The sequence below is a fragment of the Phragmites australis genome, chromosome 7, assembly GCF_958298935.1.
Source record: "Phragmites australis chromosome 7, lpPhrAust1.1, whole genome shotgun sequence".
NCBI classification, from domain to species: Eukaryota; Viridiplantae; Streptophyta; class Magnoliopsida; order Poales; family Poaceae; genus Phragmites; species Phragmites australis.
In genome coordinates, this window is record NC_084927.1 from 29,531,012 (window position 1) to 29,549,531 (window position 18,520).

Here is an 18,520-nt window from a genome sequence, read left to right on the forward strand (position 1 = left end):
TGCGCCAGTACGGGTGGGGTGGCTCGCTCAGCAGCACTCTCAGGAGGATTCTCTTCTCTCACTGAGGTTCATGTTTCGTTCCAGCAGAAGCTTAAATTTCAACGGCCAGCCCTTGAATTTACTGAGCCGCACGACTGTTTCTACTTTACCATGTGGTGCGGTGCTCCTGTTCCATATGCATCTCTCCATGGCCGAGGTAAATTCATTGGCATGCATTGATGGGGACACATGTTTTTAGTGGGGCTTTTCAGCCTTTTCCAGCCGGTACCACCCTCCTATGCGGCTACGGCACAAGGCTTTCCCCGGCCTGCCCCCTAGTAGGGCTAGCAGGACAGTACGACCTCTGCCTCTACTTTCATCAGCACCAAGTTATTAGTATTCCCTCCATTTAGAAATAGCTGATGTATTTTTTTAATTTAGTCTTTAAAGTTAAATTTTAATTAAAGTTTTTTTATAAAGTATATTATTTATGGATAAAAAACTATATTATATAAAATTATTTTGAATTATGAATATAATTATATAATTTTTATATATTGGACATTTAGATAATTTGATTAAACGTTAGTAAAAGTACATAAAGTTTGATTTAAAAAAAATATATACTATTTTTAAACGGAGAAAGCATCAAAAGAGTTAGCTGTAATATGTGTTAATTTATCCTGACCCTACTGCTAATGCTGCTTGTTCCTTTCTTTTTATAGGACGTAATAGTATTTGAAAAAATCTTTTAAAAATCTTTTAACTATTAAATTCTTTTACAACATATTGTTAATAGCTACATAATCAACATTGTATTAAAACACTTTGGAATCAAAATCTATTGATGTCACTTTTGTACAATAAATATGTACATAGTTTAACTAATTATTAGTCAAAAATTATAAAGTTTGACTTTTTCAAATCCTAATATGTCTCATAAAAAGAATTTGAGGGAGTACTAATTATCTTATCCACTAAAGGTGGAAATGAATCGGATATGGATTGGATAGTACACTTTTCATATTGTTATCTATATTTTAATTTGAATATGAATACAGATATGAATATCCTCAAATACGAATACGAATCCGCATTCAGATATCTATTCGATTGGGTTGTATGCAAATATCCTACACCTTTAATGATAAATTTTTTTATTTTGGTGCACAAAAAATTTGTTCACATTTGGAATTTACTGGAATTATCAAAAATTTAGAAATTTTGTTCGAAATTCATGTTGGAAATTTAATTTTTTGGTTAAATTCGACTGAAATTTGTTACAATTAGATTGGACTAGAATATACCAATTTCATTCACCTCTAAAATTTCTAAAACATTAACGAAATTTGGTTCCCTGATTGGTGGATACGGAAATATATCTATTTCCACCCTCGAATTCGGATATCCACATTTGAATCCGAATCTCGAAATGAATTCGAGTACATCTATTTTCGTATCCATTTCAAACGAATACGAATATAAATATTCATATTCGTGTTTTGATATATACAAATATCAGATAATTCAAATACCTACATTGACACGCACTATTGTTTGGCTGGGCATGAGGGATTGTCCGTAGAAACGTGGCAAACAAACGGCCTTGTTTTACGTACGTCTATACGTGTATATGCGCTGGAATAATCCCGTCCTAAACGAGAATCTTAGCTAGAGCTACAGAGGCAGCTAGTATGGACACCCATCGATCCAGCTGCCCCTAGCTGCTCCGACAGCGCGGGTAATAGCCGCGGACCGCGGGGTCCCGGCCGAGAACGGTGGTCCGCGCGGCTGACCGCCTACTGCGATTCGTAAGCCTCTTTTGGGCGCCAGCGCCCTCGCCAGCACACGCAGCCGGGTGGTTTTGCCGTCTTTTGCTTTTGCTCGCGCCCCCGACCTACTCAGCGCATCCATCCTACGAGAAAATAATTGTAAAACTAGATATAAGAATAGATAAAAAAATTCTCTATTTTTTATTTACTATGTGTTATAATAAAGAGTTATGATGTGTTATAATAAAGAGTTATGTGCTGTATACATAGTATAAAAAACTTAAAAAATAGAATTAAATTTTAAAAAAATCAAGATGGACTCACGTTCAATTGTAAAACTCAAATTTTCTAATATATCTAGGGATAAAAAGAGACATCAAATACATACGTACGAACATGCTCTAGCGGCCGGGACCACATGCATGGAACGCGCTTGAGTTCAGCTCAAAGTCATCGTGTCGTGGAGGGAGAGGGGACTAGGGGTGAGATGTCGCTTGTGATTTTGGGTTTTTCATTGGAGGGGCTTGAGTGGGGCCAGAGGTGGTGGTGGTGTGGCATACTGCTTCTACGAGTATTGGATGCCTGCCAGCTGCTCATGAGGAGACTTTGGTGAATTATTGATTAAGTGTTGCGTGATGGTCCTGATACACTACACATGGTGCCAATCTGCTATAGTCATGACATATAATGTCTGTATGCTTTTATTTAACTTTTTATGTGCTTCAACTCATCATCTAAATATGTAGTAGTACGATATATTTAAATTTGTAGTAGTAACAGCGTATATATTGGCAGCTATAGCACTGATAGTTCGGAGCCTTTTTTTTTTTGCGAGGGCGTTCGGAGCTTAATTGTGCATAAAGAGACATACATCGATCCCCGTATACTGTCTGCTGGAAAAAAAAGGGCAACCTTTAGGTGCCTGCCTGTCGTTTTTACCAACTCATCAACCTCTCTCTTTCCGCGTTGTCAAAATCAAAGGAGATGACAAACAAAGGCATTCATAATTGATGCGATAGTTTTTCTAAAAAATACAATAGAATCTAGCTCCTATATTTCTATAAAATATACAAATTATAGTATAATAGAACAATCTTTATCATACATCCGAGTTAATCAAATCATCACCGTTCAAAGATTCTCCCTATTTATCTTTCAAAAATACATTTAATCTCATATTTTCTTCTTATTTAACTTTCATACATTCTAAAAATATATTCACTATCTTATTATTTATCTTTGATATTTAAATATTCAATATTTACCTTCAATAAATTGATACTCCCTTTATCTCACAATACATGATATTTTAGACATATGCATTAAGGTGAAAAATAAAATGATCACCTTATCCTCTTTTATTGAACATTGGTCGAGTAATAATAATATGGTATACCTGAAAAATGAGATTTATATTGAAAATGAGAGATTTAATAGAGGATAAGATCGAAAAATCTAAGCTAAAGTTATTCTGAAATCGTGAAACATCATAAATTTTAAATATTACTAAAGAAGTTAAAATACATCTATTTTGAGATGAGATGAAGAGAGTATATCCTAATTTATTCCGCGCGTGAAATGTACGTGCAATCGCTAGTCTTTATATATTCTTTGAAACTGAAAAGTAAAACCAAGCGCACGGCGGGACCCACGTCTCGACCCTTTTCGGCTCCCGTACACCGTACTCGGCCGCTTCGGCTACGCCAACGCCATCCCACCTTAAAACTCCCCGAAACGGAGCGGTTAACCTTCCCACTTGTGGCGCCTCGAGCTTCCCCGCTGACGTCTGGGCCCCGGGTCGCTGGATTTTTAACCTCCCTCCCTTCCCATGGGCGATTTGTACTGCCTGCCAACCCGACAGTAAACAGTAACCGGTGGTAAATACCGCCACCAACAACGACGCACGCAGGCGCAGGCGCAGGCGCAGAGGGGTGGCATACTGGCATCACCACCGCAATAACAACGACGACGGCACCAGCACCAACCACCACTTTACGAGGTCAGGCAGGCGCGCGGCACGGGGCAGGAACCCGTCGCGGGCTTCGTGGTGGATCTGACCCTACCTGCGCGCAGGCGCGGTCGCTTTGCTTCCCCCCTCTTTCGCGTCGTCGCGCGCCGACCGAGCAATTCCCCGCGGGGGGGCCGCCGTCTCGACTCGATCTGCCTCGGCGGTCAATGCGGGCGGGGAGATGAGCGCCGGCGGCGGGGAGGAGGATGAGGTGTTCTACGAGTCGCGGGACCGCGTGCTCTCCTCGTCCTGCTCCTCCACCTCCGCCTCGGACGATGACGACCACCCTCGGCCCCGCCGGGACGAGGCCGCCTCCGCCGCGGCGGCGGCGCTCGACGTGTGGACGTCCGAGCCGGCGCCCGTTCAGGAGCGGCGGCGGAGGCTTCTCCAGATGTTGGGGCGCGACGGAGACCCCTCCCTCGCACGCCTCGAGATGGGCCAATCGACCTCCTATGATGAGCCCGGCCGGCCGGCGGCGGTCTCGCCCGTCTCCCGATCCAGATCAGACGGCGCCGTGCCGGTCTCGGCGACCAAGCCCCCGTTGGGGAGTCGGTCGCGCCAGGCGTCGTCGGGCTCCTCCGAGGCCACGCCGGAGGGGGAGGAGACCGACCTGAGGTGCCTAATTCGGAACCTCGACGACGGCAGCGAGTTCGTGGTGAAGGAGGAGTTGGAGCTCCGCGAGGTCGGCACGGGCCGGCAGCTTACCATGGAGGAGTTCGACCTCTGTGTCGGCGGCTCGCCCATCGTCCAGGAGCTCATGCGACGCCAGAATGTTGCGAACTCCGGTTCAAACAACGACTCGTCACCCCCCATCAAGAGGTCCAGCTCCGATTCCAGCAACGGAGCCACGCGCCAGAGGCGGCGTAGCAGCTGGCTTCGGAGCATCCGAAATGTCGCCGGTTCCATGGTGGTCAGCTCCGACGAGAAGGACACGTCCTCGGAGAAAGGCGAGCGCCGGTCCAGCTCAGCGACAGATGACAGCCAGGACAGCGCCGGAGCCGTGCATCATGGCCCGGAGCGCGTTAAGGTGCGGCAGTATGGGAAGCCGTACAAGGAGCTCAGCGGTCTGTTCATGAACCAGGATATACAGGCGCACAATGGATCCATCTGGAGCATCAAGTTTAGTTCTGACGGCCGGTACCTCGCTAGTGCTGGGGAGGACTGCGTCATCCATGTCTGGGAAGTGTCAGAGTTTGAGAGGAAACGAGAGGAGAATGGGTTGTGCAATCCACTTGTTGCCATGGTGTGCAATGGTTCGCCAGAGCCAACATTAGCATTGGCCGGTGTGGATGGGAGCCACTTGGAGAAGAAACGTCGGGCAAGGTTCTTGGAGAGTCGGAGGTCTACGAGTTCAGACCGACTGATGGTGCCTGAGCATATGTTTGCATTGTCCGAAAAGCCGATCCGAACCTTTGTGGGTCATTCAGAGGATGTGCTTGACCTCTGCTGGTCCAAATCTCAGGTAATGCTTGCGTTGCTGTTTGTTCTTAAGGTGTCCCTAGCTGATGTTTGACAAGCAATGACATGGTGAATGTTGAACTTAATCCCACAATCCAAATTCTCTTGGAATTTAAAATACTACACAATGGTTGCTTAGTCCTTATTATTTCATTTTGTATTCTGAACATGTTAATTGTAAATTTTGTAGTTTAATGCACTTGCAGTGTAATTGATTAGCTGCAAAGGATATATTGACTGGTTGGAAATTTAGGTCTAGAGATGATGGAACTCTGTTGTTCGCAAGGGAGCTTTTAATGCATAAAAGCAATTGTGTCTGCTACGGTTCTACCTACCTTCGGCGTTCGTCCTAGCCTTTTCTTTTGTTTCTAGATACATATATTGGTGGCTGTATCAGCACATAACCTTTACAGGCCATGTCAAATGTTTCAAGGATATTGTTTTATAATGGTTACGAGCACCAAAAACGATTGCCTAGATTGCACATAAGCGTTGATAGTTTTCAGCACCTTGATGGTTTCATTTTATAGATTCTGAATTTGATAGTAATTCCCCCTTTTTTTTTCTTGTTTAAGGAGTAAATGGATTGTATGTGTTTCACAATTTAGCATGGACTTAGGGGTTTGAACTTCTAAAATCTAGAGTTATCTTGCCTTACCTTGTATTTTTCAGTTTTTAAACATTTGCATTGACTAGATACTTAGTCATGTTGCATCAAGACATTAGTAGAGAACTGCTATATATCAGGTTTTGCAAATTTAGTTATCCTCAGTAGTCACAGCAGTACCAGTGCTTTATACATCCAACAAAGTTAGCGTTCTTTCAGGGATACATTACAATTTACAATTGGTTCTAGTTTAGGGTTATTATCTTTCTGTGGCAAAGCTGGAGCAGATTTGTTCTCTGGTGATTTTTTTTTGTATGGAGAACAGCTAATCTGATACCATTTCCCATCTCACCTTCTCCAAGAGGATGGCAAGAAGGTTCTTTCTTTTGCTAGATTTTGATGACAGAATAGTTAGTCAAAACCATAGGATATCACATCTAATGGCACATTGATTATCCAACACCACGTACTGCATGACGTACGTGCTTATTTATAAAGGCAATTTGAATTAACCACCAATCAGTTGCTGTATAATTGTCTAGAAACCAAGGTTTGTTCTGCTGTCAAGTTTGTGCACTGAAGTATTTCAGAATTTCTCGCCAAAAAAGAAGTTCAATGGTCTCCAAGAGCACAAAGGCATGATTACTAAGTAGACACAAAAAAGTTTGTTGGCTTCTTGTTTTCAGCAATTAGTATTTACTTGACAGTTTAAAACAGCTGTACCTGGATTTGTGGTGGTAACCTATAGTCTATACTCCATACCTTTCTACACTGGCTACATATCATAACTTCACATTCTTGCAACAGTGATTCCATAAACTTCTTGCAAACTATGATTGTTAGTTGCTACAAATTCCTTACAAACAATGTTTGCTACGGTTCCATGAATTCCTTGCAAACAATGTTTGCTACAGTTCTGCAGATCTGTAGCCATGTTCTCTGTGATTCTGTTGTTATTACAGCGTTCCTACCTTAAACATCTTTTTCAAATGCTGTGCAGTACTTACTTTCGTCTTCAATGGATAAAACAGTTAAGTTATGGCACATCTCAAGTGCCTCGTGCCTGAAAACATTCTCACACAGTGACTATGGTAAGATTTACACACCCTTGCACTATGCAATGTTTCTCGCTCTGCCAGCAGTGTCCTGAATTTTCCTATGTTGATCTTGTATTCCAGTGACATGCATCCAGTTCAACCCTGTTGACGATAGATACTTCATCAGTGGTTCACTGGATGAAAAGGTTCGCATTTGGAGCATTCAAAACCGTGAAATTGTTGATTGGGATGATCTGCATGAAATGGTCACTGCTGCTTGCTATGCACCTGATGGGCAGGTTTTAATCTAATACGCCCAATTATTTGATAAAAAGTCTTCTTTATGCTAAGTTCTAACATGTTCTTTTTTTTTGGTTTGAAGAGTGTATTGATTGGTTCCCACAAAGGCAGCTGCCATATTTATGATACATCTGGTATCTCTCTCCATCTTTTGCATGTTTGTCATGTGTTCTTTTTTTGTTTCTTTTGCTATGCTTTTGCCTTACACCTGTTCTTTTACTCTTCTGACCAGATAATAAGCTTCTTCAAAAGAAACAAATCGACCTGCAAAATAAGAAAAAGTCCAGTCAGAAGAAAATCACTGGATTCCAGGTGGCTTAATTCAAAAATAATTTGTGGATTCTTTACAAGATGTGCGCACATTATATTTGATGTCATTAATTTCCTGTCTTACTGAATAATAGTTCCTTGAATAGTTTCTTCCAGGAAGTACTTCAAAGGTGCTTATTACATCTGCAGATTCACGGATCAGAGTTGTTGATGGTTTGAACCTAGTTCACAAGTACAAAGGTACCAAATTTTGAGTCTAAGCAATTTTCCAAGATAAGGAGTCTTCTCACAACAGATTCTATTTTTCTTTCAAGGCTTAGTAACCAGTATGATACAGTGTTTTTCTCTGCTTCTAAGCTATAGTGATTTGTGACAATGAAATTCAAGTTGTACTAATAGTACAAAATAACTGGTTTGTTTCATGTTAACAACCTATTGCTGACTGCTTCTATTAACCATGTTTTTCAAGGTATTAAATCACAATGTATGTAGTTTGACGTGCTTAGAATATATCTGCAGCTTAGTTGGTGGGAGGTGTGGGTGCACACCCCCACCACCCAGATTCGAGTTCTCTTCAACTTGGATTTGGGTGCCTATTTCTTCTTATATGCAATGCTATATAGTTCCTCCTAGGTTGGTCGAGTTTTTTTAGAATATATCTGCAGCAGTCAAATCATGTAGTGATAATCTGATTATCAATTGCGTGTTTCCCTGTTCCACTGATTGAAATGTCAGTGACCTTTTCCGCATTTCTGCTGTCACGTGCTTTCATCAAAGTTGCAAAACTTGTCAGAGCCACTTTGCTGAGGTGATGGGTCCTAACGTTCACTTAGCATGCTAAAATAGTTATATGTCTGTTGATGGGTCTAATATGCATATAGTTTTCCCCTTCAACACTGTTCTTGCAATCACTGATTTGTTGGAGTACAATGGCTTCTGATCTTTGTTCTGTTCTGTCTCAGGTTTCCGAAACACCAACAGCCAAATCGCAGCCTATTTAGCTGCAAATGGGAGGTATGTGATCTCCGCAAGTGAGGATTCCCATGTGTATATATGGAGAAATGATGATAATCCTGAAAAAGGCAGAAGCAAGGGTACCGTTACTGCCACCAATTCCTACGAATATTTCCACTGCCAAGATGTGACAGTGGCTGTTGTTTTGCCATCTACTGGCTCGGCAATGGTATCCAGAACCAACTCCAGGAAGCAAGAGGAACTGGATTGTGTATCTGAGCATCCTCTGCTGCACGCTGTCCCTGACAAACTACAATATTCCTCTGATTTAAAGCCCCAAAGCGGCAATATCCTAAACACCAGTTCAAATCACAGTGGTGATAGGGCAACTTGGCCTGAAGAGCTCATGACGCCCACACAGCAGAGCCCTCGGTCTAGTATCAGTCTTCCCAATGGTGCTGGTCAAGCTCCGAGTCGGTCAGCCTGGGGCATGGTAATTGTCACGGCAGGCCGTGGAGGTCAGATCAGAACATTTCAGAATTTTGGTTTTCCTGCTCGAGTATAGTAGCTATGAGGCTGTTGCCTAGACTCGTATCTGCCCTGCAGCTAGCGGCTGATTTTTGTGTATAGATAGGTGGAAATTTGGGTGATTTGCACAGCGGGATTGGGCCGGTTTTGATGCTCCTAGGTGCACCTGCTTTCAAACTTCAGCTAACCTACGACTTGGCACTCAAGGTATGGTGAATTCGTTTGCCCGGAATTGTACATGCGAATGGAGCCCGGGAAAGACCGACGGGTGTCGGCCGGTTGGAGCGAGATCTTTCGTCAATCATTGTTCATCTGTTTTCTCCACTGAGTCCAGTTTAGCTTTTGTTTTTTACTCTTATGTTTACCCCTTCATTATATATATTCTTGTAAGAAAAAATCTCAGTGCTACAGAAATAGAAAAGCAAAAAAGAGTTGCATAGAGTGGTGGATTCTTTGTACCAGTATAGCAGGTTTGGGATGTTAGTGGTACCTGGATATAGGAGCAATAGGGACTAGGAAGAGATGAAAATTTTGAGTTCTGAGGCTTTCCGGCCTTGCTTCTGGACAAGGTTGGCAGGTGCAGTTCTGATGTATCTGGTGTTCAACTGTCGGTAATTCAACAAATTTCTTATCCTGTTCCTGTTTTGGATCATTGCTACTTGCTCTTATCACGTTGTGTCGCGTGCTGTCTGTGCACTGTTATGGAGTATATTTCCTGTGGTTGCTGGGGAAAGCTATCCTATCTTCTTGGAATCCAACTGTTCAAATGTTCGGCGGCAACGGACCCGAGAGCGCCGATCTTGCTCGCGGTGGATGTGCGGCCACGGCGGCAAAAAGCAATATCCAGATGAGTTAAAATCCAGCCTCCGGGGACCTCGTTCTGTCAGATATTTGGGGATCGCATCGCGTAACAACACCAATAATCAGAAACAGTGCTGATTGTTTGATGTGATCTCAAATAAACAGGGAAAAGCAATGATAATTGGCTTGACGAAGGTAATCAGGACACTTCCAGATGCAATATTATTTTTGCTGTTTCGTTTCTGTTGGAAGATTTTGCTGGAATATCTTTATTGAGCAAATTCTTTTTTTACTGTACCTTGCAATGCTGATGCTGACACCTCTGCACTGTATCTTTAGGACCACACTAGCAAATTTGTCGGCCTCACCGATCCAACCATCCAAGGGTCCACGAGTGTAAACATTTGGCGAGGTTGGCTCTTCTCTTTCGGTAAGATCGGACGATTTGATCAACACCTTCAGATAAAGAAAACAGAAGAAAACGAAGAAAAAAACTCCATTTTTGGAGCGAATCAGCTCACAAGTCTCGAGCCAAATTTTGGAGCGCACGAATTTTACTGCAGAAATTTCCTAGTAAACAATTATCGTAAGATTCACAAAAGATCCTACATTCCAAACAGGATCTCAATTGTCTTCTTTACTTCGCTCGCATCATCCGCTCAAGCAAGCACCTCTGTTGTCATGCCCTTCCTAAGTTTAATGCCTCAACGCCTCCGGCAGATGTAAGGCCCAACCCAATGCCTAAACCCCTTCGAGAGCTCATCATCCAGTCCTTTTCTTCTTCTCTAATCACTTTTGGCCCGTATAAGAAAATACCCTATGTTATACTATTATTTTAAGCTAGTCATCTTCATATGTCCTTCACACATACATCTTCTAGCTCCTTTTTCGTCAAAAGAAAGAGCATCTTCTAGCTCCTTCATCAAATCCACTACTAACATTTCTCTATCTTAATTAAACAAGTTAGTCAATAAATAAATGTTACCATTATATGCTTTAGCCGGCCTGTTGGTGCTTGTGAGACGATGGTGGGCTAGGCCCTCCACTACTTCGGCCACCATGGCCTCTGGAGCTTGGCTCCACTGCGGTTTGCTCTCCTCTCTCTAAACCGGCCCTAATTACTATGCTAAACCTCACTTTCGTGGCTTAATTTGCACTAAGATGCTACATGATGCATGAATGATGCCTAAAACTGCTCTATGATGTTGATCTGCTGCTAGTCGATGCCATTATGACATGATGCTTGATGACTAGGGCGTAACAACATGATTTGTATGTGATTAAACCTTAATTTGCTAAGAGCTTGAACTAAAAAACATGCCGTGATGATCATCTTAAATCCGAACATAATTATCTAGTTGCAAAACTTGTTAATCTTGCAATGCAACTAGTGATTTGTCCTTTTGTGATGATCCTGCCGTTAACCAGATTTAGCACGCTTCATGTTTTATGTTGATTAAGCATGATCAGATCTGAAATTCTAGCATGATGCTCATGATTTACATACACAAACAACTCATATGTAGTTAATAGTAAGATCCTTGCTCAAACAACTTCTGTGCATTTTCTAGTATTTTTCCATCTATGAACTTGAATGGAAAATCATGACAAACTACTCTCATCTACAACACACCTTGGCACAAGGAAAATGATGCTAGGTGATGAGATGGAATGCTTGATGGCTCCTTCTCAACCTCCACCTTTCATGCCATGAACATGTGCTCATGTTAGCCATGATCTTGAGCAAGAAAAGAAGAGAAGAGAAGAGTCCACCTTGGTCCCCACTTATGGAATGACATTAGGGTTTCCAGGGTGACCCTCCCTTGCTATTTATACGCCATGTCTCTAATTATCTCTAAATGCATTTCTCACTTTTGCATGACATGGTAATTTTGGGCTTTGACACCTAAGCTTGCTAGGTGTCACTTGGCATGTTTGGATGACTTGGAGTCTTGACACCTAAACCGGTTAGGTGGCATATGGGGATTACTTTGGTAATTTTGATCATGATAAACTTGTAATTTGGGTGAAATTGGAGGCTAGGTATGAATACATGTTGAAAATTATGAAATTCTTGCTTTTTGACCCTTGACAATTTCTTGATATTGCACATGGGCTCTTCATTAAGTCAGTTTGGATTTTTTTTTTCAATGGTGGCTAGTTCAGTTTGCTATTTTCTAAAAGTTTAAGGGCTTTTTTACAAAAGGTCCTGGCTTGGAAAAGTCAAAAGTTGAGTTTTTGGATTATTTATTGGATTTTCCTAAAATGTCATGATCATTTATTTGTGAGCTAAAAATACTTGTCACAAGTAAATGGCCATAGTGAATTTAGGAAACGATTTGACTTTGGGTTTACCATGCTTAGCCTCTTACAGGAAAATACTCTATATAGAGAAGCAAACATTTCATTAGAAATATCACTCCTCCATAGATTCCTATATGTACACGCACATGTATGTATGATAGAAAAATATAATGATCAAGGACTGTATGTATGTAACATGTATGTATGTATACGTACCTATATGTATGACATGAATGAAATGAAAATAAGATGAATAAGCACAAGTTGAGAGCCACATGGTCTGATGTCCAAACTAAAGAGCTGCAAGGAGCTCATGACTATTGATAGCGCGAAAAACCAACTAGGATAAAACTAGGCTCAACCGGCATTGCAGCATGTTCAACATGTCCACAACAATACACGAACGTCCCGTTCAGAGCTTAATAAACTAGCTAAAACCTGCGACATCGCACTTCTCCTCCATCATTAGCCAAACTACACCTTCTGTAGCCACTGTGGCTAAGGTTGCCCTTGAATCTACCACTATTTGTGTTGCTACTCCACATATTATCCAAATATAATTTCACTTGCACTCTTGTTGCTGCAATACACCTTTGCCTCTCTGCCTCGATCGCCAAATTACCTTGTATCACCGTAACTTGACTCCTATTACGTGCTTTTTAAAATCATGCCTAGCGTCGGTTATCCTCCAATTGTGACAGAAAAGAGTAAGCAATGTTCCAATTTCCAAGCGTACTAGCGTAGCATCAGTTATCCAAAAAGAACGGGCAAAAGGAGTCCAACGATTATATCGTCATCACCTCCCCACCTACCTCTAAACATGCGTCCTGCTCTCCTCCCCCCACCTTTCCCCCACAAATGAATCAATGGTACTCTGATGAGATGTCGCCTAGGGTTTCTCTGAGCGGCCACCACGTTCCCTTGCCCCTCCCCTTCTCCTTCCGAGCTAGCCCACCGTCGCCATTGTTGCGGCTTCATGTGAGCTCCCCAGGCCCACCCTCAACCCACCCCTGCGCGCCAAATTCGGTCAAAATCGTCGACAAATGCAAACACAATATGAAGAAGAACCGTAACACAGCAACATGCTTGCATCTACCCATCTCTAAATTCCTTCTGGTTCTGGAGACGCGATAAGAACAGATCCGCCAGCGCGCAGATCCATCAACCTGTTCGTGGGAACAGTGTGCGCGCGGTGCGTGGACATGCGGAATAGACTCTGACCCGAGGATTTGGATCTCTAGAACCACACAGATTTGGCTGGCACGATCCGATCTCGTTGGTGATGAGGACATGATCAACTCGATGGTTTATTATGGGAACACCCCTATTGGGGAGGTGGAGTGTAACGAACTCGGTGAGGATTCGTTCTAGGGAAGGATCTAGGAGGAAGAAGATAACTGGAGAGAGAAGAGTTCCACGGGAAGCATGCCCGGTTTCATTTTCTATTCATTTCTTCATCAATGGTTTATCCGATTGGGCAATCGGTCTTATATACCACAACCGTTTTGCCAGCTCAGTTACAACGGTCATTTACCGCATGCCTCCAAGAAGGCCAGTTCAAACGCCATTCACGCACTCGACACCTTCTAGGCCCAAGGCACACATTATAGACCCAACTCATTCCTTTGGGCAGCCCACCATGGACATAACAGACAAAGAGGGTCCTAACAATCTCCCCCCCCCCTCCTTAACAGCTAGCTTAACCTCAAGCCAAAGAAACAGAAGTCAAATGTTAAAGGTCCGCTTGATTGATCCATGTTGGCATGTTGTCAGGGAGCCCTTGCCACTTGATGAATAGGCTAGGAATTGCTGCATTGCCTCTACGGATCACATTGCGGTCCAGCACAACTTCAGGAATCTGAGCAACCTGCAAAACAACAACATCTGGAGGTAATGTTGAACTTACAATGATGTTGGGGTTGACAACTCGTTTGAGGAGGGAAACATGGGCAACTGGATGAATCTGGCTATTTGGTGGCAATTGAAGCTTGTATACCACGGTTCCAACTTTAGTGAGGATTTGGTAAGGACGATAATAGCAAAAAGTCAGTTTCTGATTTGAGTGTCCAGCCACCGAAGTCTGAATATAAGGCTGTAATTTCAGATACAACTTGTCACCCACTACAAAAGAGTGTTATGTTTTGTTGTGATCAGCTTGTTGCTTCATTCGATGTTGATCACGAGAGAGTTGATGCATAATCTCTCTCTCTCTCTCTCTCTCTCTCTCTCTCTCTCTCTCTCTCTCCTTGAGCCATGAAACCAAATCGGGCACATTACTGTCAGTAAGCTGCATCACACCAAAATCGCGAGGCTTCCTGCCATACAACACCTCAAAGGGTGTAGTATTCAGGGACGAGTGATAGCAAGTGGTATACCAATATTCAGCAAGATGAAGCCAATGGGACCAATTCCGAGGGCAAGCATGAATTGAACACCGCAAGTATGTCTCATTTTTAGTTTGTTGGCAGATTTGACACTGTTGTACAAAAGTTTTGATATGAGTTTGCATGTTTGTCCTAGCAAAGAGTCTTTTCATTCTATGATATGTGGCAAAGAAACATAAATGACCTCCTAGAGCACTAGCATGAAGGGCATGTATAATATGTTGATGAATTTCAACATCTGAACCTACCCAAATCTTGCCCTTGAATCTTAAGACACTATCTTGAAGAGTAAAAGTAGGATGAGATTGGCCAGGAAGGGACAGGAGGGTTACCAAATCTTTGGAGAAGGGATCTTTGTGGTAACTTTGTATGATAGTGTCCAGCCAGGTAGGTCTGCAAATGGAGAGAGCCACAATTTCAGAAGCAGCTGTAATAGGTTTCCTGGAGAGTGCATCAGCAACCTTATTATATTGTCCTTGCTTATATTGAAAAGTAATTTGCAATACCGTCAATTTAATGAGAGCTCTTTGTTGAATAAGAGTATGTATTCTTTCCTCTAACAAATGTATAAAGCTTTTGTGATCAGTCCTAATTATGAATTCAGAGTGTTGGAGATAAGCCCACCAATGATCAATTAAACCATAATCCTTTATTCATAATAGAATAGCTAAGCATTCCTTCTATAAGCTGCTAATCTTTGATTCTTGGCATTTAATGCTTTACTGAGATATGCTATGGGGTGGCCTTCCTGCATCAAAATAGCACCAATGCCAAAGTCACTAGCACATGTCTCTAAAACAAACTGCTTTGTGAAATCAGGCAAAGCCAACACAGGTGATGAAATTAATCTTTGTTTGAGTGCCAAAAATGCTTCAACAACCACAAGAGTCTACACGAAGATCTATGAGAGGTCTGGTAATTAAACCACAATCTTTTACAAATTTTCTGTAATAGCCAGCCAACCCAAGAAAACTTCTAAGTTCCTTGACTGATGTTGGAGTAGGCCAGTTCTGAACTTCAGTTATTTTATCTCATAGAGAAACACCTGCTGTAGAAATAGTGTGACCCAGATAAGAGACATGTTGCTTAGCAAACATGCATTTGGACACCTTGACCTTGAGACAATGTGCTTGGAGAAGATTAAAGACTTGTTTGAAATCTTGAACATGAGCTTCCAGTGAAGGACTATAGATGAGGATATCATCTACGAAAACCAAAACACATTTTCTTAACAGAGGACCCAGAATTTTATTCATGGCGCATTGAAAGGTAATTGGGGCATTCCATAGCCCAAAGGGCATCACTCTAAATTCAAAGTGCCCATGATGAGTTCGGAAGGCTATTTTCATTTCATCTTCTTTCTTCAATCTAAATTGGTGATATCCTGCTCTAAAGTCAAGCTTAGTAAACCATACCACTCTAGCAACTCTAGCAAGTTCATCCAAGAGCTCATCAAAAATGGGGAGAGGATATTTATTTTTGATAGTAATAGCATTCATATGTCTGTAATCAACATAAAACCTCCACCCTCCATCTTTCTTCTTCACCAAGAGCACAGGAGAGGAGAAAGGATCTGACTAGGTTTGATGAGCCCATCATTCAATATTTGTCTCACTTGAGTCTCAATTTCAATTTTCTGAGTTGGGTTATGCCGGTAAGACCTAATGTATATTGGTTGTGTGCCTAACAATAAAGAAATATGATGATCCCAAGACCTGTGTAGAGGTAAAGTATAAGGTTCTTCAAACAAACCTACATACTCAGTAATGTTGTTTTGTATTGATTCAGGAATTGGTCCTTCAAGCTGATCAGAGGCCAAACATAGCTGAATCACATGGTGGACTGCATTCTTGTTCAGAAGTTTCTGTAATTCTGAAGAAGATAAAAGTGAGCATATGTCCAATCTAGGTGTGACACCTTGTAAGGAGATCGTATTGCCCTTGTAGAAAAAAGGCACTCACTTCTTGTCCCACTCATGCACCGTGGGACTATGAGTCTCAATCCAATCCATACCTAATATGAGGTCATAACCATCCAACTACAGAACTCTGAAATTGGTCTGAAATGAATGTCCCTGAAGCCACCAATCACATTGTGAAATTTGTTGAGTGCAGAGCAACCTGTCACTATTTGCCACTCTGACAGTAACAGGAGAAATGCTAGTTTTAGGCTTGTTCAATTTATCAGCGATTCTGCTGCTGATGAAGCTAAGTGTGCTACCAGAGTCCAAAAGCATTTAGACCTCCTAATTGTTAATGAGTCCCTAAAGTCTGATGGATCGAGGTCCCTCCAATCCATTCAGTGCCACCACAGATATGGCCATCAGAGAGTCATCGGTGAGCTCTTTCGACTGTTGATCCACTGAATGTAGATCATGATTTTGTAATAGATCCTAGAGTTCTTCAACTACGTGGAGCTGAACTATTGCTACACAGTGATGCCCCAAAGTTCAGCGTTCACCAGATTAGCATACCCCCTTCAACTTCCTATATGAACGAAGTGAAACCAGTTTATCATCAGGTGATCAACGATCTGGTGTCCATGCTCCCTCAACCCCATGTCTGTCAGCTGCTGATCCATCTGATGAACATGGACCAGTGATAGCTTGAGGACTCAGGAACATAATTTGCCTTGTGCCAGGTTAAATGTTGTGTGAAGTTTTAGAACACACTTGAGAAGAAATAGGTACTCCTTCATGTATGGTGGCCAACGAGAATGTCATGTTCAGATCACAGGGACAATGGAGAATAATCATACTGTGAATATCTTCTCTCAGGCCATCAACAAAACAAGTGGTAAAGAACACTGGATCATACGATGTATTGTGGGCTAGAATTTGATTCATGAGAGGTTCAAATTGATACATGTATTCAGCCACATAGTTCAACTGCTTCAGATCAAAAAGTTGGCAAATCAGCTCTTGATATTGATCCCTGCCAAAGTCAGGTAGAAGGACGAGTTGGAGCGGCATCATGCGCATCAGCGTGTCGGTTCTCTTCGCTGGTATTGTTGGTCAAGAAGCATGATGGCTCTTGGTGATTCTGTATCGATTATCACACCCTCAATGCCCAGACCATCAAAGGCAAGTTTCCGATTCTAGTGGTGGAGCTCTTTGATGAGCTGCATGGTGCCAAGTACTTCACCAAGCTTGACATCTGCTTGGGCTAACACTAGGTTCACATGAGCGCCGATGACATTGAGAAGACGACATTATGGACACATCTGGGCCACTACGAGTTCTTGGTCATGCTTTTTGGTTTGATGAATGCGCTGACCACCTTCCAGGCTCTCATGAACAACATCCTCCGTCGGTATTTGCGCCACTTTGTCCTTATCTTTTTTGATGATATTTTGATCTATAGTGCATCATGGGCGGACCACCTCCGGCATGTTTGCCTGGTGCTCGAGACTTTACACCAACACAGGCTCTTCATCAAGTGTTCAAAGTGCATTCAAGGCCCCCACCGTGTCCTACCTCGGGCATGTCGTGTCAACCACAAGCATCGCCATGGAGCAGTAGAAGGTGCAGGTCGCCGCTGACTAGCCCAAGCCATGCTCTATCTAGGTGGCACATGACTTCCTTGGCCTTGCAGGCTACTATCGACACTTCATCACCGGGTATGGCACCCTGGAGGCTCCACTCACTCGCCTCCTGAAGAAAGAGCCTTCGCCTGGACCGAGAAGGCAACTCGTGCATTCCACGCCCTGAAGCGGGCCCTATCCTTAGCACTAGTGCTTCACTTGCCAGACTTCTGCAACATGTTCATCATCGAATGCGACGCCTCCGGGATCGACATGGATGCGATTTTACATCAAGGTCACAGGCAGGTGGCTTTCTTCAGCCGTACCATGGCGCCTCGCCATGCTGGCCTGGCGGCTTATGAACGAGAGCTCATTGGATTAGCCCAGGCCATCAAATACTGGTGACCTTACCTATGGGGTTGGCAATTCATCGTCTGGATAATTTCTGCAGGACCAACACCTCTCCACCATCCCACAACACAAGCGGATCAGCAAGCTGATGAGTTACAAATTTGAGGTACAATACAAGCCAGGCCACACCAATGTTGTGGCAGATGCTTTATCTCATCACGATGTTGAATTACCCGCTACCTTTG

The 18,520-nt window shown here is 42.7% G+C and overlaps 1 protein-coding gene across 1 annotated transcript; it reads left to right on the forward strand.

The window, feature by feature from the left end:
* Positions 1-3,668: 3,668 nt before the first annotated feature.
* On the forward strand, positions 3,669-9,565 carry LOC133924630 (uncharacterized). Its single transcript, XM_062370255.1, has 7 exons — positions 3,669-5,221; positions 6,825-6,915; positions 7,003-7,160; positions 7,244-7,295; positions 7,394-7,473; positions 7,578-7,671; positions 8,394-9,565. The coding sequence occupies exons 1-7, from the start codon at positions 3,941-3,943 to the stop codon at positions 8,948-8,950; spliced, it is 2,313 nt and encodes a 770-aa protein (XP_062226239.1). The 5' UTR covers positions 3,669-3,940; the 3' UTR covers positions 8,951-9,565.
* Positions 9,566-18,520: the final 8,955 nt, after the last annotated feature.

Excerpts from the sequence above, each read along its gene's own strand:
- LOC133924630 (XM_062370255.1), top strand. The coding sequence starts at position 3,941 with ATGAGCGCCGGCGGCGGGGAGGAGGATGAGGTGTTCTACGAGTCGCGG. Across the intron at positions 6,916-7,002 it reads ATTCTCACACAGTGACTATG|TGACATGCATCCAGTTCAAC; the intron begins GTAAGATTTACA and ends CTTGTATTCCAG. Across the intron at positions 7,296-7,393 it reads CCATATTTATGATACATCTG|ATAATAAGCTTCTTCAAAAG; the intron begins GTATCTCTCTCC and ends TCTTCTGACCAG.